This window comes from Cetorhinus maximus, chromosome 1 (genome assembly GCF_964194155.1).
Source record: "Cetorhinus maximus chromosome 1, sCetMax3.hap1.1, whole genome shotgun sequence".
Taxonomy (NCBI): Eukaryota; Metazoa; Chordata; class Chondrichthyes; order Lamniformes; family Cetorhinidae; genus Cetorhinus; species Cetorhinus maximus.
Genome location: NC_135879.1, coordinates 94,308,410 through 94,334,409, shown reverse-complemented (window position 1 = coordinate 94,334,409; position 26,000 = coordinate 94,308,410). Strand labels below are relative to the sequence as shown.

The 26,000-nt window shown below is 42.4% G+C and overlaps 1 protein-coding gene across 1 annotated transcript in view; it reads left to right on the top strand.

Annotated features, from left to right (window-relative positions):
- Positions 1 to 26,000, top strand: part of wdfy3 (WD repeat and FYVE domain containing 3) — a 405,362-nt gene that overhangs the window by 328,810 nt on the left and 50,552 nt on the right. The window contains exons 49-56 of the mRNA XM_078543892.1: positions 8,969 to 9,049; positions 11,258 to 11,312; positions 16,479 to 16,598; positions 17,712 to 17,829; positions 18,135 to 18,241; positions 18,379 to 18,532; positions 20,817 to 20,908; positions 21,683 to 21,895. Coding sequence (XP_078400018.1) covers positions 8,969 to 9,049; positions 11,258 to 11,312; positions 16,479 to 16,598; positions 17,712 to 17,829; positions 18,135 to 18,241; positions 18,379 to 18,532; positions 20,817 to 20,908; positions 21,683 to 21,895 — 940 coding nt within the window. The remainder of the gene's footprint in view (positions 1 to 8,968; positions 9,050 to 11,257; positions 11,313 to 16,478; positions 16,599 to 17,711; positions 17,830 to 18,134; positions 18,242 to 18,378; positions 18,533 to 20,816; positions 20,909 to 21,682; positions 21,896 to 26,000) is intronic.

Below are 26,000 nucleotides of genomic sequence, written 5' to 3'. Positions count from 1 at the left end.
ACAGAAAACATAATGACATAGAGTATAATTAATGAAATTGCAAGGCACTATAACTTCATTTTCATTACACCCAACAAATGCAAGGAACTCTTGGATTTCTTTGGATGATCCCAATCTTAGTGAAAATTAGCTGCCTTTGCTACTTTCCTCCCTTTCCCTAATAACACATTGGTCCAAACTTCCTTTCAGGTTCCCTTCTGCCCTCACCCTGAATTTGCATCTTTCTCTCTTCATTCCCACTCTGAACTCATTTTGACTGTGACAGCTATCTCCTTCTCCATCAACCCTATTCCCACTAAATTGTTAACCAGCCAATTTTCTTTCCTGGCTGCTATGTTGGCTGATGATGTTTCCTCTTCTCAGATGATGATCCCCTCTCCAGTCCCATCATTGAACCTCTCCTCAAAAAGTCAACCCTGGACTCCTCTGTCCTTGCAAACTACCACCCATCTCCAACCTGTCTTTTGTCACCAAAGTCTTTGCGCATGCTGTTGCCTCCGAAATTCATGTTCACCTTTCCCAGAACCTTCCGATCGGGTTTCTGCCCGTGTACCGGCAGCTCTTACCAAAGTCACAAATGACAGCCTATGTGACAGTGACAAAGATAAATTATCCCCCCCCATATCTTTCTTTCTTCTGCAGCCTTTGACATGATTGACCACATTATCCTCCTCCAAGGGCTCTCCACTATCATCCCGCTGGGTAGGACTGCACTCGCCTAATTCCATTTTTATCTATGCAGCCGTAGCCAGGGAATCACCAATAATGGTTGCTCTTCCCATTCCAGCACCCTTGGCCTCCTGTTATTTCTTATCTACAAGCTGCCCCTCATCTGAAAGCACAGAGTCAGATTCCACATGTATGCTGATAATACCCACCACTACCTCTATTGATCACTCTGTCTAAATTGTAGACTGTTCGTTCCACATCCAGAACTGGATGAGCAGAAATTTCATCCAACTAAATATTGGGAATGCCAAAGGCATTTCCTTTGGCTACTGCCACAATCTCCGTCCCCTTGCCACTGATTCTATCTCTCTCCCTTCCAATTGTCTGAGACTGAACAAAACCTTTCAGAACCTTTTATGGGCACAACTTCAAGGTTTACAGCTGATACAAAGCCTGGAAGTATGGTTAAAAACAAGTGATAGATTTCAGGAGGACCTGGATGGGGTGATGGAATGGGCAGTCACATGTGAAATTCGGAGCTCTGTATGTGTGTGAGGTGATGCATTTTACTGGGAAGAATGAGGAGAGACAATATGGGCTAAATGGTGCAATTTTTTGTGGGCTGCATGGAGAGAAGGGAGATGTGGGGTGGTTAGTACAAAGGGTTTGGAGGGTGCAGGACAGGTCAACAAAGCAGTTAGCAGATCTTGGGCTTTGTGGATAGAGGCCTCGAGTACAGGTCTCGTGAGGTTGTGTTGAACCTGTATAGAACACTGGTTCCCTCTCACCTGGAGTTTTTTTTATCCATTTCTGGGTGCCACCTTTGGGAAGGACGTGAACACTTTGCAGAGATTTACTGGTATGCTGCCAGGGATGAGGCATTACAGTGAGGTAGATAGACAGAGAAGCTGAGATTGCCCTCCTCGGAGTAGAGACGACTAAGAGGAAGTTTGATATAGATATTTAAAATCATGAAGAGTTTAGATAGATAAAGAAAGATAAACTGTTTACAATGGCTGAAGAGTCAATAGCCAAAGAGCACAGATTGAAGGTGATTGACAAAAGAACCAGAAGTGACATCAGAAAAAGCATTTTTAGACATGTTTACGATTTGGGATCCACTGCCTGACAGATTAGTGGATATTGATTTAATGGCAGCCTACAAAAGGGTAATTGGAAAAGTTCTTGAAGGGGAAAAATATTGCAGGAAGATGGGGAAAGCGCAGGGAGTCGAACTAGCTGGATTGCTTATGGAAAGAGCTGGCACCGACTCAATGGACTGAATGGCCGCATCTGTGCTGTAATAGTCTGTGATTGACCCTAAGGTGAGCTTCTGATCATATATTTGCGCCATCATTAAGACTACCTATTTCTACCTCCATAATATAGCCTGACTTGGGCTATGTCTCAGCTCAGCTCATTTGCTGTTGAAACCACGCTCATGCCTTGTTACCTCCTAGACTTATTATTCCAATACACTCTGAGGTGGCCTCCCACATTCTATACCCCGTAAACTTGAGGTCATCCAAAACTTAATTGCCTGTGTCTTGCAAGAGGGGAAATCCTGCTTAACTTTGTCCTCACCAATCTAGTTGCTGCATATGTTTGTCCATGACAGTATTGATAAGAGTGACTACTGCACAGTCCATGCAGAGAAAAAGCCCAACTTCACACTGAAGGCGACTCTGTTGTATTGTGTGGCACTACCACCGTGCTAAATGGGATAGATTTAGAACACAACAGCTCAAAACCGGGCATCTCTGAGGCACTGTGGGCCGTCAGCATCAATAGAAATGTATTCAACCACAAATTGTAATTTCATGGCCCAGCATATCTCTGACTCTATCATTACGGTCACACCAGGGGACCAACCCTGTTTCAATGAGAAGTTGAGGAGAGCATGCCTGGATCAGCACCAGGCATACCTAAAAATAAGATGCCAACCTGATGAAGCTATAGCATGTGACTACATGCTTGCTAAACAAAGGAAACAGCATACAATAGACTGAGCTAAGCGATCCCACAACTAATGGATCAGATTGAAACTCTGCAGTCCTTCCAGGTTCATTCTTAAATGGTGGCAGACAATTAAACAACTAATTGGAGGAGGCGTCTCCACAAACATGCACTGCTCAAGGGTGGGCGAGCTCTGCAAGTGAGTGGAACGGACAAGGCTAAAGCATTTGCAACCATCTCCAGTCAGAGGTGTTTTGGATGATCCATCTCCGTCTCCTGAAATTCCCACCATCACAGATGCCAGTCTTCAGCTAATTCAATTCACTCCATGTGATGTCAAGAAATGGTCAATTGCACTGGAAACAGCAAAGAGAGGCTATGGGCCCTGACAACATTCCAGCAATAGTACTAAAGATTTGTGCTTTGGGGAACTAGCCAGGCCCCTAGCCAAGCTGTTCCAGTGGCATCTGCCAGGTAATGTGGAAAATTGCCCAGGTATGTCCTGTCCATGGATAGCAGGACAAATCCAATCCAGCCAATTACCACCCCATTAGTCTACTCTCAAACATCAGCAATGATGGAAGTTGTTGTCGACAGTGCTATCAAGTGGCATTTACTTGGACCAACCTGCTCACCGATGTTCAGCTTGGGTTCAAGACTTCATTCAGGGATGAGAAATTTCCGCTGTCAAATTTCCGACATTGGCGTCTCAGAAATTTGCCATTTTGAATATATGTTCCTCCTTCGGGGCAAGCTCAAGGTGTGGGGCTTAAAAAAAATTAATAACTCTGCTGTTGGCCAGAGAGCGGAAACTGACTACAGAGTTGTGATTGGAGGAGCAGCGAGCATGGGAGAGACAGAGATGCTCCTCCACTCTCAGATTCTGTTTCTCCAATGCTCGCTGCTCCAGCTCCTCCAATCACAGGGTCCCTTCCTTCTACCCTTGCTGCTCCTCCAGAGAATCTACGATTGCAGGAGCAGCAAGGACAGGAGGGAGGGAACCTGTGATTGGAGGTTGAGGAACAGTTGTCCTGGCTTGTCGCACTGCTGCCATGCAGCAGACTTTTGGCTGCGCTGTCACTAATCACCAGCTGCTGTACCATGAGGTCACGGAGAAGAAGCCGAGCAAGAAGAGGAAGCCTCAGCCTGGAAAATTTCCGCCAATAACAAGGCCGAGAGCAGGTTCGGGGGAGCCATCTCTCAGCTTTGTGTCAGCCTGGAACTAGTTGCCATGCCCTAGTCCATCTTTTTAAAGCTGCTTCCTATGATTTACACAGAACCAGAGGGATGATCCTGATTTGATGGTCAGCACCCTGCTTCTGTGCTAACTGGATTCTTGAAATACTTAAAATAAAAGTGGAAAATCGAATCACACGCAGCTTCCTTTAGGCATAGGTGATGCCAGGAGCTTGTGTCTTTTGAGGAGGCTGGGCTGGTCGAGGTGCTACCAGCTCTGAGCGACTCCAGCGCGCTGCAATTCCCCACTCGGCATCATCTGTCTGTGAGCCGACTCCTCGAATTCTCAACTAATGGTACTGAAACTGGCCATTTTCACATCACGAATGTCATTCCCATGCCTCAGCAGCATCACTGGAAATGTTCGAGAGATGTTCTGAGAATGCCTCAACACCATTAAGGGCTCTGATGCATTAGCCAAACGGTGAATTGGAGTGCAAGACAAACTCCTGTTCCATTTGGTCACTAATCATGTTGATGATGGATCTATTTGGCCAGCTGGTGGGATCCCTGACTTCAGCTACATTGCCTCTTGTTCATGTAGCTTTTGAAAGCTATCTCCATGAGTTTTGAATCTTGTAATTTAGCAGGTCATTCATGTCCTCCAGCTATTGAGTGCACCCATCACTGTACTCCAATCATGCCTCTTATTCAGACGCAATCCATTTCTCAATGCTCTGATTTCTCTACTAGTTATCAGTGACCTCTGACCGCTCTCCCCCCCCCCCCCCCCAGCTAAATTGTCATGGGGGAGCATGCCCAGGGGAAGAATGACTGCCCTGCAGAGATTTAACGGCTAATTGGCCACTTCTATTAATACTATGTTAAGCCACCAGTGAGTTACTGTTAACCAGGTGCAGGGATGTTAAGCAAGGTGAGTGCTGTGTAGTTTGTGGGGCACTCACGGCTAAGGTACAGGGTTGGTTATGCAGACTTTGCTGGGGTGGGGATGGTGCGATTAGGGAGGGAGGGAGAAGGGAGATTTTGTTCCCAACTTGGTACATACCTACTCCCAAAATTCCAAACCTGGCTATCCTCCCTCATTGGGCTGAACATGGCATTCACCTGGAGACATACATGACCACAGGAGACTAACCCTCCTTCCCCCTCTCCCCTCCCCCCCTTTACTTGCCCGTCCACCCCTCGATTGCCCATCCGCCCCATGCTCGCTTGCCCACAACCCTGCCTCGCCCTGCCCCTCCTTCAGCCCCTTCCCCCCCTGCATCTTCTCCAAAACCAGGAAAATTGAGGTGGAGTAGCTTGTTTATTCAAGATAGTATAATTGCTGTAGAAACAAATGACCCAGCTATCAGCAAGGCAAAAATAGAATCCATTAAATTAGAGATAAAAGAAATAAAGGATCAAATCACAGTAATAGGTGTGATTGTCTGCAAGCCACCTAATAGTGGAAGGGTGGTGGAAAAAATATACAGACAGATTAGTAAATTGAGTAAAAAATATAGAATAATCATGAAGGATATCAGCTATCCTGATATTAATTGGACAGAAGAGGTGGGTAAAGGGGATAAGGGAATGGAGTTTTACAATATAGACAGGACTCTATTCTAACTCAATATGTAAAATGCCCAATAAGGAGTGATTTGCTATTGGATCTAGCACTGGGGAATAAACCAGAGCAAATATGAAAAGTAAAAGTAGGACGACACCTAATTAATAATGACTATAATATATGCTTTAAAACAATCATAGAGAAGGACAAAAAGATGAAAACCAGGTTGTTGGATGGGAGAAAAGATGATTTTTATGGGGCTGAGAACAGAACTTAGGAAAATAAAATGGGCAATAACATCGGCAAATAATAATGTAGAGCAACAGAGTGCAAAAAAAAATTCCTCTAAGAGGAAAGAACAAACTGAACTCCAAGACTCCATGATTGAAAAAAGACATAAGGGATTGAATTTTACGTTTGAAATGTGGGACTGCTGTAGTCACGTGGATGTGTAAACTCTGGTGCCATGACATCGGGTCGCAAACCCAATGTCATCATGCCGGTTTGCATAATACAGTAGGCAGGCGAGTGCTGAATTCGACAGGCCACCCACCATTTTTAAAAACCTAATTAATAAGCAATTAAACTTGTTTACAATCCAACTGACTGGAAAAAAATGATGCCCATGCCATAATGCGGTAGATGCACAGGAAATATGGACGGTGGGAGTTACGTTCTTTTTCTCAGGGGCTGTTGAAAAGGTGGATATAACCGCTGCAAGTGGGTCTATGCCTGACTTTAGCAAAAGAGTCTGCTGCTTCAGCTGTGAGCCTTAGCCAGTGTTGAAAATTTTGGCTTTCATAACATTTGCATCTGCATTTGGGGAATTCCTCAGGGAAAGGGGCAAAAAGGAAGTGCTCTCATCAACATTGAGCATGGCACATTGTGCACCGCACCATTTGTGCTCTAAATCAGAGTCTGATATGGGAATTATCCATTCTGTTTGAGGCACCTCCTCCAGCGAGGAGAGCAGAGAAGGAGAAAGCCAGCTGGCCAGATGCAGATACACCATCAGGTGCAGGAAGGTGGGCAACCTCCTACGGGGTGAGAGGTTGCGAAGGGGAAGCAGCAGCAGTAGGCAGGCAGAGGTAGGTGAATGCCCTACCCTGCCAACCAAATGTACAGGGGCAAAATGTCTTACCTGCACTTGACAGAGCGACAGTGCCTCCAAAGACTTTGCCTATCAAGAGAGATGGTCTGTGACAAACTTTCCGGTGAGGTAGCCTCAAATTGTATGGGTGGCCACCAGAAGCCTGTGGCCTTAAAAGTCACAGTGGCATTCAAATTCACCTCCGGTTCATTCCAGTCAGCGTGTGGAGACCTTAGTGGCATCGTCCAACTTGAAGCCCAACACTGCATATTTAGGCATGCCTATCATTATATCTCTTTTACATCTGACAATGCAAGTCAAGTGGAAATAGCCAGCAGCCTTGCATCCATGTCTGGTTTCCCACGGCTACAAGAGGTAATTGACTGCACTCATGTAGCCATAAAAGCAACAGCTGGATGGCCTGGGGCATTCATAAACAGAAAAGAATACCACTAAATAAATATTCAGATAGTGTATGATTATAATCAATGAGTAATGCTGCTGTATACACGTTGCAAGATATCCTGGAAGTAGCCATGACACATACATCCTTAGACACGCCAAGGTACCTGCAATGTTTACCGGCCCCAATGCTTTGGATGGCAGGCTGTTCGAAGAGAAAGGATACCCTCTAAAGAGATGGCCGATGAATCCAGTAGGGAATCAGTGGTCTGCCCGAGATACAATTCAGATGTCTGGACCGATCAGGTGGTGCTCTCCAATACACACCAGCCAGAGTGTCCCTTATGGTAGTCATTTGCTGTGTGTTGCCCTCCAGAGAAGGTAAGCCCTGTCAAGAGGAGGAATTGATGGAGACAATCTGGTCCTTTGATGAGGAGTCCGATGAAGAGTAGGGTGAGCCGCACCAGGCAGCTGTGCAAGTCAATCCATGAGAGGGTCTGGATACTCTTGAGACAAGAAATGCTCTGATACTTAAAAGTTTCCAGTAGTGCAGTATCTCCAGCTCAATAACACCTCCCTGACCTTTGGCACTTTTCTCCTGTTAGCTCCCCGTTATGAACACCAGGACTATGTAATGGCAATGTGATTCACCAAATAATATCAAGCAGAGGGAGCCACATGATCACAAACTCCCATAAAAGCAGCTAACAAATCCAAATCAAAACCATCACATCACACAGAGCTGATGCACAATTGAAGCCTGTTGGCTGGAATGTTAGAAATGCACCCTTGTAATTTCACGACCCTGGGGCCTTCCTCCCACCTTGCCTCTACCTATTACCCTGCTCCCTTCATTGGCAACCAACTCCAGGACCACCACGTCAGTGGGTAGCAAGGTAGTACAGCAACTCCGGTCCTGTTCCTCTGTCTGGCATTGTGCACCCTCTTCTCCTGTAATTAAAGAGGGAAATTATTATGGTGATGCTGTGCTACTATTAGGCCTTCAAATATATGACCAATATGTACTTTGCCGGCAGCACACTTATCCCAGTGCTCTTTGCCAGCTAACAGGTGTTGCAGTTCCAGCTCCTCCCCCATAACCCCTGTTGGCATGCAGAGTGGCATGACTGCATCATGCCGCCTTACTTGGGCAATACTCGACAATCCCTTAATTGACCCCATCACTCCCTTCCATATGTGTTCATCTCCAGAATGGTGACTCACTCACCCTTACAGACCTCAAAAGGCCATTGAGCCTTTTCCAGCTCTGCAGGCAGGTTCACTGGGTGATCCCAAGGATGCTAACCTCCATTGCGACCTCTGTCCAGGCTGCTATTGCCTGGCTGGGAGGTTGCCCCTTCCTGTCAGCACTCATGAGGATCTCCTGCCTATCGCAGGCAGCCTGGAGGAGGACCCACAAGGAGTCACTGTCAAACCTTGGGGCTTCTTTGGCCCTTCCTTAAAGCCTACCTCTTTGACTAAGCTTTTGGTGAGCTAATGTCTGCGCTAATATCTTTTTATGTGGCTTGGTGTCATATTTTTATTTAATAATGCTCCTATAACGTACCTTGAGACATTTTACTACTTTAAAAGCTTTTCATAAGTACACATTGTACCATGTTTAAATCATAGCAAGTTTAATCTTGTTATATTTTATTTCGGTGCAGAAGCAGCTGCAGATCACAAGGCTAACTCTCACGCAAAGTACTAAGTCAGATTTTTGTCAATTCCCCTTAACAAAAAAAAATGCTAACCTAAACCTGCTAGCTGTTTATAAATCTATGCCGACCTTGAAATTAAAGTAGTTGTTTAACAAATAACCGTGTGAAGACTGGCTTCATGAACTGATTTTCTTTTAAATCTTACTGTGGCTGTAAACAAGAATGGTTACATAATACATATAGTGATTTAGTTCCATGTGTTACCACAATAAGAATAAGAAATTATTATATAAAATTGATTTATTTTTTCAGTTTAATTTTCCTTTCTTGCATCCCTTCTATTACCTGGTTGTTATATTTTTCAGTAAAGCTCAGTAATTTAATTATTTGAAGTTAATTATTATGCAAAGGTAATCACTTCAATTTACTGAATTTGTGTTACAGATTTTTAGCTGTGGTTCCCTCTTTAACTGACAGTTCTGAGTCTGTTTCTGGCCAAAGGCCCAATACAAGTGTGGAACAAGGGTAAGTGAAGCTTACCATAGTATCCTGGGGTTTTCTTAGTGTTTTACAGGTTGTTTCTCTAATGTTTTGTAAGATTGAGTTATAAATTAATAGAATGGAAATTAGTCGTTTGGTAGTACAGAACTTGAGTATTGCTGGAAAAAGAGACATTTTGTTTAAATAAGTGACAGCCATTCACTGACTCATTCCTCAGGGCAATACCTTGACCAATCAGGGTCAAGCTACCTGGTTTAATTTCAACCAATGCTTGGCAGCTAACTGTCAGTCACCATCATTGGTGCATTCTCCATGGCAACGCCTCTACCAATCAGAATGCACTTGCCAACCAATCAGGACTCTCTTCACATACAGTATAAATTGTTGTCTTCCACCTATACTGGTATTCTTGTAAAGTGTCCTGAAGAGTGCAAGATGGAAAGCTTCGACATATCTCTTTTTTTTCAACAATGATCAAGGATAGAAATTGTTTGGTTATGTTTACATAAAGATATGAGATCTGTTGCCTGATTTCCCTCAGCTACTAGTGAAAGTTTAGAATTGTTGAGTGCCATTGGAGGATAACTCTTTATATTCAGCAGTATTATGTAGAATTTACAATGGTGGCAACTGCATTTGTTGTCATAGAGATAAACCATATTTTTAAATCTTTTTACCCATCCACCCCCCCCCATTTAGATTATTCTTGCCTTCATAATTTAAATTTACTTTATCATACTCTTGGCAATCTCCATACTGTTGAGAAGTTAGACATCTTGCTCTATTACTCCAAACCACAACAATATCTGGCTTCTCTTTTTGTAAAGTATATTTGCTCTCCTATCTTGGATCTTTTAGATGGATATACTGTAGTTGGTGTACCTTGTAAAATTTAATACCTATAGTTTAGAGAAGACATTGCAGTGTTGGAAAGAGATGCACTGTAGGTTTATTAGGAAGATAACATGAGTGAAATGTATGAGGGTAAATTTTCTACTTTTGCAGTCCTGACACATTTAAATTAATGCGCAAAAGATCTGGCCGGCTATAAAAACGGTGCACCCAAAATTCAATGAAGTGTTGCTAGGAGCACAAAATCAATAAATTGTCCCTTAAGTAATGTTACAAGCCTGAAAACCAAAGATTTTCTAAAGCAGAGATTAAGGAAAAATGTAATAGAAGTATCCAAAATTGCAAAAAGGATTGAGGGGACTAAATAGTGAATGGCTATTTAAAAGCAAAAGTATTTGTGCTGGCTAATAAATCAGTAACATTGAAATATAAACTTAAGCTCCAATTTTACCTCCTCAGTGCGAGTCAAGGAACTGTGGGCCATGCTAGATGGTGAACTGACCCTGTGCAGTATAAGGCTTGAGCGATTTCTGCTCCTGGGCCTCATTTGCATAGGTTTTGTCATTCTTCCCTGTTCCAAACCAGGTAGAAAGCATGAGCTGACCAACATGTTCGAGCAGCATTTTAGGCAACAGAGTTCAAAGGAACAGTCCCCACACTTGGGTGAATGGTTAGTTGTGAGGAGGATGATGTCTGGGGTAGGGGAGGCTCAGATTTCTTTGTGGGACCCAAAGGAGCATTCCAGACCTCATTGTCCAGAAGGGGGAAAAAATAAAATTCGCAACAAGTTACTGCAGCCATTTTAGCTGTCCAGTCACACAGCCAGGTGAGCATGGTTAAAAGCAGCCCTTTAGGATTAGTTCAGAATTGTAAAATGGGAGGTTAGAAGAAATGTTATGACCCTGAGCAGAGATGCCCAAATTCTTTTGTTTGGCCATTCAGTTATCGTGGATCCCACGTGTTCAATATAAGAAGCTGAGCACTACCACTGCCTCCTTAGGATTTCTTATCCTTTTCACATCCTTATGATGTTTTGGCAGTCTCTGCCACCTCTGGAAAAAGTCAACAGTTGTGTTCAATATATGTGTACCTTATATCACAAAATTAGATACAGATTAAGTGAATTTCATGTGTTCATGTAACCAAAAACAGAACAAAATATTAAGCATGTATTCTTTTTGTTATTGTGTCCTGCTAAAAGTATGGGAAAGAATGCTACTAACACTAAATTAAGTTACTGAAGCTTTTCATGCAGGAAGCAAGTAACTTAATTTAAGCCAACCATGGTCAAGACATCTTGAGGTATTTTGATTTGTGTTTTTGTATTTTTTTAATGAATCTAAGTACAAGGTAAAAACATTGTGTGTTATCTGTTCCCAGGTCCGGTTTGCTCAGTACATTGGTTGGAGAGAAGTCTGTAACACAAAGATGGGAGGCAAGTAAAAATGAAATGGATGGCAGAGCAGAAAGCTAAACAAGATGGCCTAACATTTGTCACAGTGTCCGTGGTGTGAAATAAATGTACAAGATAATCTTAATTCATGCAAAAAAAACTTGGTATCTCCCAATTGCAGCATCATGTTGTTTCTTAAATGTTTCCAAAGCTTTTGCCTCCACTATTTATCTGAAAGCCTCTTGTAAATGTTGATCATTCTTTGTCTGAAGTAAAACCTCCTGATTTTTTTTACCAGGTTGAATTTCTGCCCCTTTGGCTTACTCTCAATTTAACTTGGCACAATACTATTGATTTACCTTTACAATCTTGTACACCTCTAAGATCCCTCTCTACCGTCTCCATTTCAGGCTGAAAAGCCCAAATTTCTCTCGTCTGACTCTTAACACTAGGGACAACCCCATGACTCCTTTTTACACAACCTCCAGCACTTGAATTTTTCCCTTGTGTCTGTGCCCAGACTGGACAAAGTACACAAGGTGTCATCTGAACAGCCTAGCCTGTACAATTTGACTATGATTTCTTACTAGTCTGCTACAGTTTCATTTATGGAGTTCAATATTCTTTGACTATTTGTTGTCACTCATTGGTTGGACATAAATAAGAGAGGTTTAACTGCCCTGTCACAGAGTGCACTGTTACAGAGCGGAATTGCTGCGAGTTTGCCTGCAGGAGACCAGGAGTTGAAAAGCTGCATTAGAGGGCTGAGTTTTGAAAACATCCAAGAGTAACATCACAGGAGGAACACAAGTTCATCAGTTGGTGAGAAACTGCTGTTAGGGAGGGTCCTCAAGTAGCTGAAAATTAGAAAAAAACACTCTTGTTAAAAGTAAATTGAAGAAATGGCAAGACAGCTCAGTCATGTGGAATGTGTGTCCCGTAATATGTGGAAAGTTGTGGACACTACCTGTGTCCTAGACGACCATATGTGCAGGAAGTGTCACAAGCTGTAGAACCTTGACATCCGGGTTTTGGAGCTTGGTGGCTGGAGTCACTGTGGCGTATCTGCAAGGCTGAGAGCTACGTGGATAGCACGTTCAGAGAGCCTGGAGGCAGAAAGGGAATGGGTGACAGCCAGGCAGTCCAAGAGAACCAGACAGGTAGTGCAAGGGTCCCCCAGGGTCCCACTTGTCCATCAGTTTTCCATTTTGGATACTGGTGGTTACTCAGGGGAGTGCAGTCAGAGCCAAGTTTGTGGCATCACGGGTGGCTCTGCTATATAGGAGGGGAGGAGGAAGAGGGGAAGACCAATAGTGATAGGAGATTCATTAGTTAGGGGAACAAACATGTTGCCTCTCGGGTGCCAAGGTCAAGGATGTCACGGAGCGGCTGTAGTACATTCCTCTGGTGCAGGGTGATCAGCCAGAGGTTGGTCAGCATTGGTACCAATGACTTAGGTAGGAAAGGGGATGAGGTCCTGAAAGTGGATTTCAGAAAGCTAGAAAGGAGATTAAAAAGCAGGACCTCTAAAGCAGTAACTTCAGGATTACTTCCAGTCCCACATGCAAGTGAGTATAAAATTAGGAGAACTGAGCGATTGAACACGTGAATGGAAACTGGTATAGGAGGGAGTGCATCAGATTCCTGAGGCATTGGGATCGGTTCTGGGGAAGGTGGGACCTGTACAAATCAGCCTGATTTCAGCGGTGGGCAAATTATTGGAATCAATTCTGAGAGACACAGTAAACTGTCACTTGGAATAGCACAGGTTGATCAGGGATAGTCAGCATGGTTTTGTTAGGGGAAGATCGTGTCTTACTAAGTTAATAGAATTTTTTGAGGAAATACAAGGAGGATTGATGAGGTTAATGCAGTGGATGTTATCTACATGGATTTCAGTAAGGCATTTGATAAGGTCCCACACAGCAAACTGCTCAGAAAAGTGAGATTCCATGTGATACAGGGGAAGGTGGTGAGTTGGATCCAAAATTGGCTCAGTGACAGGAAACAAAGGGTAATGGTCGGTGGATGTTTTTGCAAGTGGAAAGTGGTTTCCAGTGACGTTCCACAGGGCTCAGTGTTGGGTCCCTTGGTGTTTGTTGTATATGTTATGATTTGGACTTAAAATACAGGAGGCATGATTGGGAAATTTGCAGACGAAACAAAAATTAGCCGTGTAGTTGATAGTGAAGAGGATAGCTGTTGTCTCCAGAATAATATCAATGGTTGGGTGGATAAGTAGCAAACGGAATTCAATCCAGAGAAGTGTGAAGTAATGCATTTGAGGAGGGAAAACAAAGCTGAGGAATACTCAATAAATGGGGGGATATTGAGAGGGGTAGAAGAAGTGAGAGACCTTGGATTGCATGTCCACAGATCCCTGTGGCCACAGCTGGAATTTTGTGTACAGTTCTGGTCACCACATTACAGGAAAGACATAATTACTCTAGAGAGAGTACAGAGGAGATTGACAGGGCTTGAAGAAGGCTAAGGGTGACCGAACTGAGGTGTACAAAATTATGAGGGGCCTAGATAGGGTAGACAGGAAAGACCTGTTTCCCCTAGCTGAGGGGTCAATTACCAGGGGGCATAGATTTAAGGTGATTGTTAGAAGGATTAGAGGGCACATGAGGAAAAACATTTTCATCCAGAGGGTGGAGGGTGTCTGGAATGTGCTGCCTAAATTATTGGTTGAGGCTGAAACATTCACCTGGATCTGTATCTGAAGTGCTATAACCTGCAAGGCTACAGACCAGGTGCTGGAAAGTGGAATTAAAAATGAGCGGCCAGTTTTTTTTTCTCTCCTCTTATGGCCGCCACAGACACAATGGGCTGAATGGCCTCTTTCTGTGCCATAACTTTTCTATGGTTTTATTTTTAAGAGTCAATTCTACTAAGACTCCTAGGTCTCTTTCAGTTCCATGCTTGGCTATTTCAACGCCATTCACAGTGTGTGTCGCACTTATTTCTTTTCCTTCTTATGTGACGTATATTGCATTTGTCTCCATTAAATTTCACCTGCCCACACCCATATTTTGTCCAACTCATTGTAAATTTTCTGACTGCCTCCACTGATTGCATTGCCTCTCCCACTTTGCATGTAAATATAACAGAATATGCAGCAAAAGTTTTGCAACGCGATCATTCAATCAGTGTCATGTTAGGCAGCATCATTGAATCTGTAGTCAAATTATTCGCATCTAAATTGCATATTAGACCTAGCTTTTGCTGTTCTTGACTATTTGCCTAATATGTGTGATGAGGAAACTCTGTCACTGGAAGGGACCAAAATTGATAAGGAGGTGGTATTGGATAAACTGTCGGTACTTAAAGTTTACAAGGGACTGGATGAGATGCATCCAAGGATATTGAAGGAAGTAAGAGTGGAAATTGCAGGGGCGCAGGCCATAATCAGTGCCAGAGGACTGGAGAATTGCAAACATTGCACCCTTGTTCAAAAAAAGTTGTAAGGATAAGCTCAGCAATTACAGACCAGTCAGTTTAACTTCGGTGGTGGGGAGGCTTCTAAAAACAAATATTCGGGATAACATTAGTCGTCACATGGGAAAATGTTGATTTATTAGGAAGAGCCAGCATGGATTTCTTAAGGGAAAATCGTGTTTAACTAACTTGCTGGAGCTTTTTTTGAAGAGGTAACATGATGAGAGTAATGCTGTTGATGTGGAGTGCATGGACTTCCAAAAGGCATTCAATACAGTGCAGCACAACAGACTTGAGAAAAGTTTATAGCTTATGGAATAAAAGGGACAGTAGCAATGTTGATGCAAAATTGACTGAGTAATAGAAAACAGCGAGTAATGGGTAATGGATATTTTTTGGACTGGAGGAAGGGGTCGGTATTGGGACCCTTTTCCTGATATACATTAATGATCTAGATCTTGGTGTGCGGAGGACGATTTCAAAGTTTGCGTGTGATACATAACTTAAAAGCATTGTAAACTGTTAGGAGGACAGTTTAGAACTTCAGAAGGACATGGACAAGTTGGTCAAGTGGGCAGATGAAGTTCAATATAGAGAAGTGTGAGGTGATTAATTTTGGTAGGAAGAACATGGAGAGACAATGTAAAATAAGGGGTGCAACTCTTAAGGGTGTACAGAAGCAGAGGGACCTCAGGAAGGATGTGAACGCATTGGAGACAGTGCAGAAGAGGTTTACAAAAAACTTCAGTTATGAAGATAGATTGGAGAAGTTAGGACTGTTCTCCTTGGAGAGGGGAAGGCTAAGAGATTTGATAGAGATGTTCAAAATCGTGAGGGAGCTGGACAGAGTAGATAGGGAGAAACTGTTCCTGCTCATAAAAGGATCGAGAACAAGAGGGCACAGATTTAAAGTGATTTGCAAAAGAAGCAAACGCGATGTGAGAAAAATCTCTTTCACACAGCAAATGGTTCGGGTCTGGAATGCACTGCCTGGGAGGGTGGTGGAGGCAGGTTCAATCAAGGCATTGATGATGATGAGATGATTATTTAAATAGAAACAATGTGCAGGGTACAGGGAAAAGGCAGGAGAATGGTACTGAGTCATAATGCTCATTTGGAGAGCATGTGCAGACACGATGGGCAGAATGGCTTCCTTCTGCACCGTAACAATTCTGTGACAGCCTTATTGATCCTTTCCGCTTGTACACTGGTCCCACTCCTGTTCGGGTGGAGCTTGTCCCAGCACTACAGCTTCTTCCTGTCCCAGTACTGGTGGAAGTGTCCCATGAAATGGAGCCTCTCCTTCCCACATGAGTCTTTCAGCCACACATTCTCTTTCCTTTCATGTGAGCCACCCAACACCAAATCTTGGCTTCTGTTAACCTAAACTTCACCACCACTTCTTCCCACTTTTCCCGCAAGGTTTCTTTGCACAAGTGATTAAACCCATGGCAATACTTTAATTAAACCAAGAGACTTTTCATTTTAGGGTGAGATGGGGAAAAGGAATGCTTCATTTTATTCTCTATGTAGAAGGTTTCAAATATCAAGTTTTTGTGATAAAGTGGGTCCTCCCATTTTTCGTGTATGGAGGTCTTACTAATAAGCTGCCCACTCGCTAGCTTTGACGTGTAGAACATGTGACCCCAGAAAGTTGGACATCCTTGATCTATCTAATGCTTATTAATAAAATTATTTTAAATTTGTTGCTTTGTGTGTGTAACAAAGGAAACAAGATCATTACATTCTTTGTTGTCTTTCTTCTAGAGAGGAGAAATCAGTAATTTCCAATATCTCATGCATCTAAACACATTAGCAGGCAGATCCTACAATGACTTGATGCAGTATCCAGTATTCCCATGGATCCTTGCAGATTATGATTCTGAGGTATGAAAGCTTTTGAAATCAATTATCTAAAAGTGTCTATGAAGGAACATTGATTTATACCTTATTGTGTTTTATTAAACAGTTGTTTACGACTACATTGTAATTTTGTTTCATTTTGGAGATATGGGCTTCTCTAACAAGGCCCATTCCTAGTTGCCCACATGGCTTGATACAGCTGAGTTTCTTTCTAAGTCACTTCAAAGATAGTTAAGTGTTAATCTCATTAATTGGCAGGTTTCATTCCCTAATGTTTTCAAATCCCCCTCCATAGCCTTGTCTATTTCTATCTCTTTGTAATATCCTAGAACCCTCCAAGATACCTGCAGTTCTCCAATTGTGGCCTCTTGTGCATCCTTGATTTTAATCTCCTCCATTGTTGGTCATGCCTTCAGCTGCTAAGGCCCTAACCTCTGAAACTCTCTCCCTAAATCTCTTCAGCTTGACCTCACTTTCCTCCTTCAAGACACTGTTTAAAACCTACCTCTTTAACCAAGCTTTTGGTCATCTGCCTTAATGTCTACTTGCCTCGGAGTCAAATTTTGTTTGATAACACTCCTGTGAAGCGCCTTGGAACATCGTACCACAATAAAGGCACTATATAAATTCAAGCTATTGTTGTAATGGACCAGTTGGTTTTTTACAACAACCCAGTAGCTGCTTCTTGATACCACTTCTTTATTTACAGATTTTTTTTACTAATTTGATCCTTATTCTCGAACTGTCATGATGGCTTGAACTCGGGTTCTCTGGCTTGTTAATTCAATGTAATCATTACTGAACCCTGAGAATACTAGGAATATTTAGAAATATTTTCTAACTTCCCCGAATATCAGCATTTCCTGCATGTCCATTTAAAGATATAATTTAAAAGTAGCCCTTAGCGAACAATATTGATATATCAGTTAACAGTTGGTTAGATCCAGACTTCACAAGCAAAGTGTATGTGAGATCGAATTGTAATAATAGAAGACTGAACTGCTGAATATTGATATATTTTAAACCTTTAGTAATTTCTTTTTCATGTGACTCACCGAAACTATAATTTTACTTCTGATTTATCTGCTAAAAAACCCAAAAGCAAGTGTTTGTGAGTAATTCCTTTTCTTTATATAGGAACTTGATCTTACAAATCCCAAAACGTTTAGGAACCTGGCTAAACCAATGGGGGCTCAGACCGATGAGAGATTAGCTCAGTATAAGAAACGCTATAAGGACTGGGAAGACCCAAATGGTAAAGAAATTTACAGAGATGGAATTCTACTTGCATGCAATATAAATAGTGCCTTTTCTACGCAGAACTATCACTGTTTGTTTGCAGTTTTTCTGATTGCTGCCACTCAGATTTTCATGAGCAGTTTCGTTACAAATTTTGATATTAGAAATGAAATGTTAAACTGGATGAAATGCTTCTTTAACAGTATAATTTAAAATATTAGTGGTGTGTAGATTTATTATTTTTTATTTGGAACAAGCTATTTATTTTGAAAATAATGTAAGTTGATTGTGGTTAATTTGTGTCCTGTTCTTGATTTCTAGGTGAAACACCAGCATATCATTATGGTACACACTATTCTTCTGCCATGATTGTAGCTTCATATTTAGTAAGAATGGAGCCATTCACTCAAATATTTCTCCGGCTTCAGGTAACTCGTGCAATTGCATGTATAATTATTTCAGCACCAACTTCAAGCTAACGTATCTAGTTTTAAATTCAAGTAAAGAACATTTTTTCATTGCTGAACCTTCATCATGTTATTTGCTTGTCATTCTCCTTTCCCAGGGTGGTCATTTTGATCTAGCTGACCGTATGTTTCACAGTGTACGAGAGGCCTGGTATTCGGCATCCAAACACAACATGGCTGACGTAAAAGAACTCATCCCAGAATTCTTTTACCTTCCAGAGTTTCTCCTAAACTCCAACAACTTTGACCTAGGTATGACTGTGCATGTGAGCATAGAGATTATAGAAAAGATTCACTGACCCACATTACTAACAGTAAGCTGTACTTGAAGGGACTGCAGGTTGGAAATAGGGCTGATATATACTACATACAATTCTCCAGTCTCTAATCCGTTTGAGCAAAGTTCCTTTTAAGAAATGTAAGATTATGAATTTACCATTTATAAATGTTGAATTTTATCATATAATAAAAGAAAAAAACTTGCATTTATATAATGCCGTTCACAGCCCAAAGAGCTCTACAGCCAATTAAGTATTTTTGAAATGTAGTCACTGTTGCAATGTAGGTATATATGGCAATCAGTTTGCACTTGGCAATAATTTGTTTTAACGCTGTTGGTTGGGAAATAAATATTGAAAAGGACACCAGGGCTCTTCGTGGAATGGTGATATGAAATATTTTACACCCACCTGAGTGGACAGTTGAAGCCATGGTTTAATGTCTCACCTGAAATTTTGCAGCGTCCCTAAAAAAAAAATAGTGGTTAATTTTCTGGATTGAAAATTCATCTTTATGTTTCAATGTAGGTTGAGTTCATCTACAGGGATACTCAGCTAAGTAAAAATTAATCTAAATCGGTGGTTCTCAAAGTTTGATATGTGTACCCCTGGGGAACAGCAGATGTCTCTAGGAGGTACTTTTCTCTTAATTGTGTGATTGGACAGATTCAAACATGTAATCCTGGGAAAGCTGGGCTCAGATTCGGAAGGTAACAAGATGTTCAAGGACTTGGAGTAGAAAAGGAGGTTGGAGATTGGATGATAGTTTGCAAAAATGGAGGAATCTGGTTGGCATTTTAGGAGAGGAGTGATGATGGCAGATTTGAAAGGGAGGGGAACAATACCTGAGGAGAAAGAATAGTTAACAATATTAACTAAATGGGAGCCAGGAGGGAATGTTGAACGATCAATAGTTTAGTGGAAATAGAGTCGAGTGCAGGAGGTGAATCTCATGGACAAGATGACCTCTGAGAGGAAACGAGAAGATGGAGGAGAAACTCGAGAAATATGCAAGTTCAGGACTCGTGCAGAGGGGAACTAAGAGGAAATTTGGCCTGGTGGGCTCGGAGGAGGGAGGGCAGTGGCAGAAGCAGCTGATTGGATGATTTCAATCTTAGTGACAAAGCAATCATGAGCTCCTTACACATGTTGGAGATGAGGTTGGAGGAGATAGGGGAGAGAGGAATTCAAGATGATGGTTTGCAGAGAAAAGAGGCTGGAGATACGTTTGCATTCTTGGGTGATCCTGGAATAGTGGGAGGTTTTTGCAGGTGAGAACAGGGCCTGATAGTACTTCATGTGGTCCAGCAATTTCTTGTGGCAGTAAGGATCTATTTGCATTGTGATTGGGAAAAAAAGCAGCATATTGTGCTACATAGATGAAAAGCCTTAAATAAACCAATTTGGTGAAAATTAATGCCACACCTTGGCACCTAGCTGATTATGGAGCAACAGACATGCAAATATTTAGCTGAATGTGTAAAAACTTGCTGGTAGGAGAGCAGGAGCTGTTCAGTCCCAAAAGTCAACAACCCACGTTGAAGCTATCTTTTTGCAACTGGGAAAAAAAGTATCTATGTAAGGTACAGACAACACGCCACCCCCCCAACTGCTATTTGTAATATTAAGTGGCTCTTTGGACTTTGTCACATGCACGCCTGATGCTTTGGAAGCCTGCAGAATAATTAGACAGCAATAGTTGGATCACGTGAGGAATACCTAAGACAGGAAATGAATTTCTACAAAGTTGTGCAGCGTAGTAAGGATCGTGGAGCCCCATCAATTTTCACAAAATTTTCAACCTCATGACCTTCATGGTTGTGATGGGAGAAATTTGAAATGATGACTTTAGACTTCTCATGAAAGAAGCATTTTACATACTATGGAAATTGTTGTGCTTAAGTAAAATTTGCAAGAGTATTGGTGGTGTTGATGCCGAGTGCCAACATTATTTGCATTTCACCTCTGCCAGAACAGCCTTTTAGGGTTGATTCCAAAATCCAGTGCTCCCAGTGAGATGTGCTTGCAAGGATCATGTCAGAGAAATTGCAGGTGGGCAACCTATAAATTTCCAGTTTTAATTTGCGTGAAATATTTGCCATGTGCCCAGGATTTCGCAAGGTGCACATAGACCAACTCTCTGCTGGAGCCCTTGATCATGGCATGTGATTCTCTATCTGGATGAGCAAACATAGTAAATGTAAATTGGGTATGCTTTTTAATCGTGTTTACAATAATCATTAATCTTCTATATCTAGGTTATAAGCAGAATGGTACAAAATTGGGTGATGTATTGCTGCCACCATGGGCTAAAGGGGACCCAAGAGAATTTATCAGAGTTCATCGTAAGGTAATATTACTGCCACTAATATTTTTCTTTGACTATTTATGTTGTGTATTACTTAGCACTGAGATTCTTGAGTTCAAAATATTTATATGCATTTATCTTGTATTAATTTTAAATGTTCGAGCTTCAGGATGAAGGGTGTTCAATTCTCTATTTTAAACAACATTGATTAAGTTTGTATATTTAGGTAATTTGTCATTACAGCAAATAGAATATTTAAGTAGCATGGTTGCTAAATTATTGTAGCACTGGCTTTCCAGTCACATGATGCTGAATAATCAGGATGCCTGCCACATCTGGAGGTTTCACTTATTCCCTGGAATGCTAGATAAAATCCCCTACAATAGTAGATTGCAGGAATCTGGCATTCTGTTTTTAATTCCAGTACAGTAGAAGTGTCTGTGTAGTCTGGCAGCTCCATTACAGTGTTTTAGCTGGTCCACTAAATATGACTTCTCATCAAATGGAAAACTGACCCACCTTGCATTAAGTACTCCTCCTATTGGCACTGGCAGTATTGGCATGCAGGATTGTATAGGTTGGTGGTATTTTTGCTGTTATCCCAAATTCAAAGAATAAACATTTTGAACAATTGTACAAAAATATATAATGTTATTGTACTTTGAATATACTAGTTATCTTTAGTGTTAAGTAAAAGTCATCAGTTCTCTCATATAAAGAGACAGATGTTTACATTTGAAATAAATGTTGATTTTACATCACCTTATTTGATCGGTTACATTTTTGCTGTATCTTTAATTTATGTCTTTATTTCAGGCACTGGAATGCGACTATGTCAGTTCACACTTACATGAATGGATCGACTTGATCTTTGGCTACAAACAGCAAGGTGCACCTGCAGTAGAAGCAGTCAATGTCTTTCACCATCTCTTTTATGAAGGGCAAGTGGACATTTATAATATCAATGATCCACTCAAGGAAACTGCAACTATCGGCTTCATAAATAATTTTGGACAAATTCCAAAACAGGTAAGAAATCTCCTGCATTTTACTTATATAGTACATGCATTCTGTTTTATACATTATACATATTTTGCTTTATGCATTGCAGATATTCTACATTAAAGCACACAGGTTGAGATTTTTATTCCTTTTTTACGGGGGTATATGCCTCTCATTCTTTTCCATATATTCTCTCCCTCCCTTATTGAAATCTCCAAAGTAATCTTCCTCCATGACATTTTCCAAAGCTACTCCAGAACCAACCAGTATTACGTGCTTCCTCCCCTATGTGATAAAGTTTCGGGCCTGTGTTTGAACCACACCACATTAGCAACTCAACATATTGACGGTAGGCATTTGCTGTCTGGCACCACATAATGGAGCACCCAAGTTACAGAGGATAGATTGCATAACACACAACTCTGGCCCTCGTTCGTGCATTTTGTTACTTCTAGCCTTGATTATTCCATTGCTGTCCTGGCCACCTTTCCATCCTCTACCCTCCATAAACTTGAGCTCATCTAAAACTGTGCTGTCAATATCTTAACCTGCATCAACTCAAGTTCCATCATTTCTGCTTGCTGACCTACATTAGGTTCCTGTTTTAGAACAGTTGATTTTAAGATTCTCATTCTTATGTTCAAATCCCTCTTTGACCTTTCCCCCTCTATCTTTGTAATCTCCTACAGCCCTCTAAGAACATTGCATTCTTCCACCTCTTGTGCATTGTGCATTCCCTTCATCCCATCATCGATGACCATGCCTTCAATCGTCTCTGTCCGAAGCTTTTGGAATTCCCACACTAAACCTTTCTACATTTGTACTTCTTTTTATTGAACGCCCATAAAACCTATGGGCAGAATTTCATGTTTTCATGCTGGTGGCTTTGTAGGTGAGGGGATGCTGATAAAATTTCTTGATGGCCTTCCCACTGGACTCCCGCCTGCCCCAACCTCTGTGATTTTATGGTGGGACAGGTGAAGCCCATGCCCGCCCACCTTCCCTTGCCCCAATTGAGGGCTTTAAGTTGCCAATTAATGAACATTTAAGGGCCATTTCTTGCCCGGCTTCAATTTTCTGGCTGGTGGGAGGAGTTCAGGGGCAGGGTAAGCCCAGAAAGTGATCCTGCTGAGGCCTCAGGTGGGAAGTGGGAGTGGAGACGCCTCCATCAATGACCCCATTTCTACATCAGGCATCCCTCCCACAAGGTCTGGCCCCTACGGGTGCTCCCTCCGCACCTCAGCCCTTCCACCAACACTCCCACCCCCTCCTGCCCACCCTTCCCCCGGCCATGCCTCCTTTCCTGAGACCCCCAGGACCTAGACTCCGGCGACTGCTGGCAGGGCCACTCCTGTTCACTGCAGCTCCTGGAGCTGCTCAGACTAAAGATTGACCAGCAGCTTTCTGAGGTGGGACTTAGAGTCTTGAAGGTCTACAGCACAGAAAAAGCCCCTTCGGCACATCGAGTCTGCGCCAGTCAAACAAGTACCTAATTATTCTAACCCCATTTTCCTGCACTAGGCCCATAGCCGTGTCTGCCATGGCATCACAAGTGCACATCCAAATACTTCTTAAATGTTATGAGGGCTTCTGCCTCTACCACCCTTTCAGGCAGTGAGTTCCAGATTCCCACCACCCTCTGGGTGAAAAAAATTCTTCCTCACATCCCCTCTAAATCTCCGACCCCTTACATTAAATCTATGCCCCCTGGTTATTGATCCCTCCACCAAGTGGAAAAGTTCCTTCCTGGCTACCCTATCTCTGCCCCTCACAATATTATACACCTCAATCATGCCCCCCTCAATCTCCTCTGCTCCAGGGAAAATAACCCCAGCCTATCCAATCTCTCCACATAACTAAAACTCTCCAGCCCTGGCCACATCCTGGTAAATCTCCTCTGCACTCTCTCTAGTGCAATCACATCATTCCTATAATGCGGATTCCAGAACCGCAGGCAACACTCTAGCTGTGGCCTAACCAACATTTTATACAGTTCCAGCATAACCTCCCTGCTCTTATATTCTATGCCTTAGCTAATAAAGGCAAGTATCCCATATGCCTTCTTAACCACCATATCTACTTGTCCCACTACCTTAAGGGACTGGTGGACATGCACACCAAGGTCCCTCTGATCCTCTGTACTTCTCAGGGTCCTACCATTCATCGTGTATTCCTGTGCCTTGTTTGTCCTGCCCAAGTGCATCACCTCACATTTATCCAGATTAAATTCCATTTGCCACTGATCAGCCCATCTGACCAGCCCATCTATATCCTCCTGTAATCTAGGGCTATCCTCCTCACTATTTACCACCCCACCAATTTCCGTATCATCCGCGAACTTACGAACTTACTGATCAATCCTCCTACCTTCAAGTCTAAATTGTTTATATATACCACAAACAGCAAGGGACCCAACACCGACCCCTGTGGAACCCCACTGGAAACAGGCATCCAGTCACAAAAACACTCCGCGACAATCACCCTTTGCTTCCTGCCACTCAGCCAATTTTGGATCCAATTTGCCAAATTGTCTTGGATCCCATGGGCTCTTACCTTGGTTATCAGTCTCTCAAGCGGGACCTTATCAAAGGTCTTGCTGAAGTCTAAGTAGACTACGCCAAATGCATTGTCCTCATCTACACACCTGGTCACCGCTTCGAAAAATTTAATCAAATTGGTCAGACATGACCTCTCCTTAACAAAACCATGCTGACTGTCCTTGATTAATCCCTGCCACTCCAAGTGTAGATTAATTCTGTCCCTCAGAACTGTTTCCAATAGTTTCCCCACCATATCACAATCCTTCTGCCTGATTTCCATACCCACATCGTCCCTCTCACTTGTGAACTTCGACACAAAGTATTCATTTAGAACCCTACCTACGTCTTCCGGTTCCACACACGAATTATCACTATGGTCCTTAATGGGCCCGACTCTTTCCCTAATTATCCTCTTACTCTTAATGTACTTGTAAAATAACTTTCAATTTTCCTGCCAATGTGTTTTCGTGCCCCCTTTTTGCTCTCCTAATTTATTTTTTAAGTTCTTCCCCTACATATTCTATACCCCTCTAGGGCTTCCGCTGTTTTGAGCCCTCGGTATCTGCCATAAGCCTCCTTTTTCTCTTTGTCCAATTCTGTGTATCCCTCGACATCCAGGGATCCCTGAATTTGTTGGTCCCACCCTTTGTCTTTACTGGAATATGTTGGCCCTGTACTCTCCCTATTTCCTTCTTGAATGAGCCCCACTGTTCTGACCTAAAAGGAGCTGCTCCCAGTCCACTCTGACCAAATCATATCTGATGTTATTAAAATCGGCCTTCCCCCAATTTAGAACTCTGATTTCTGGCCCATGCTTGCTCTTTTCCATAACAATCTTGAATCTAATGGAGCAAAATGCTCCCTCACTTATACCTCTACCACTTGCCAGGCTTCATTCCCTAAAATTAAGTCCAGGACCACCCCATCTCTTGTAGGACCTTTTACGTACTGGCTTAAAAAGCTCTCCTGGATGCATTTTAAGAATTCTGCTCCCCCTAAACCTATCACACTATGACTAACCCAGTTAATGTTGGGGAAGTTGAAATCCACCACTATTACTACCCTATTATTTTTACACTTCCCTGAAATTTACCTATCTATCTGTTCTTCTCTTTTCTCTGACTGTTTGGGGGCCTATTGTACACTCCCAGCAATGTGATTGCTCCTTTTTCGGTTTTCAATTCTACCCATATGGCTTCATTTGAGGAGCCTTCTAAGATATCATCTCTACTTACTGCTGTAATTGATTCCTTGAGCAATATTGCGATACCCCCTCCTCTTTTATCTCCTTCCCTGTCTCGCCTGAAGACCCTATATCCTGAAATATTGAGATGCCAATCCTGCCCCTCTCTCAACCATGTCTCTGCGACAGCAATGACATCATACTTCCATGTGTTAATTTGCGTCAACTCATCTGCCTTATTCGTCAGACTCCTTGCATTAAAATAAATGCCATCCAACCTTGCCAAACTCCCTTGTGCCTTAACTGGCCTATAATGTCTATGCCTTCCAGACTCGCTTGCTCTCTCTTCTAATTTTGGCTGTGCATCTCCCCCTGTTGAACCTCCTTTCAGGATCCCATCCCCCTGCCA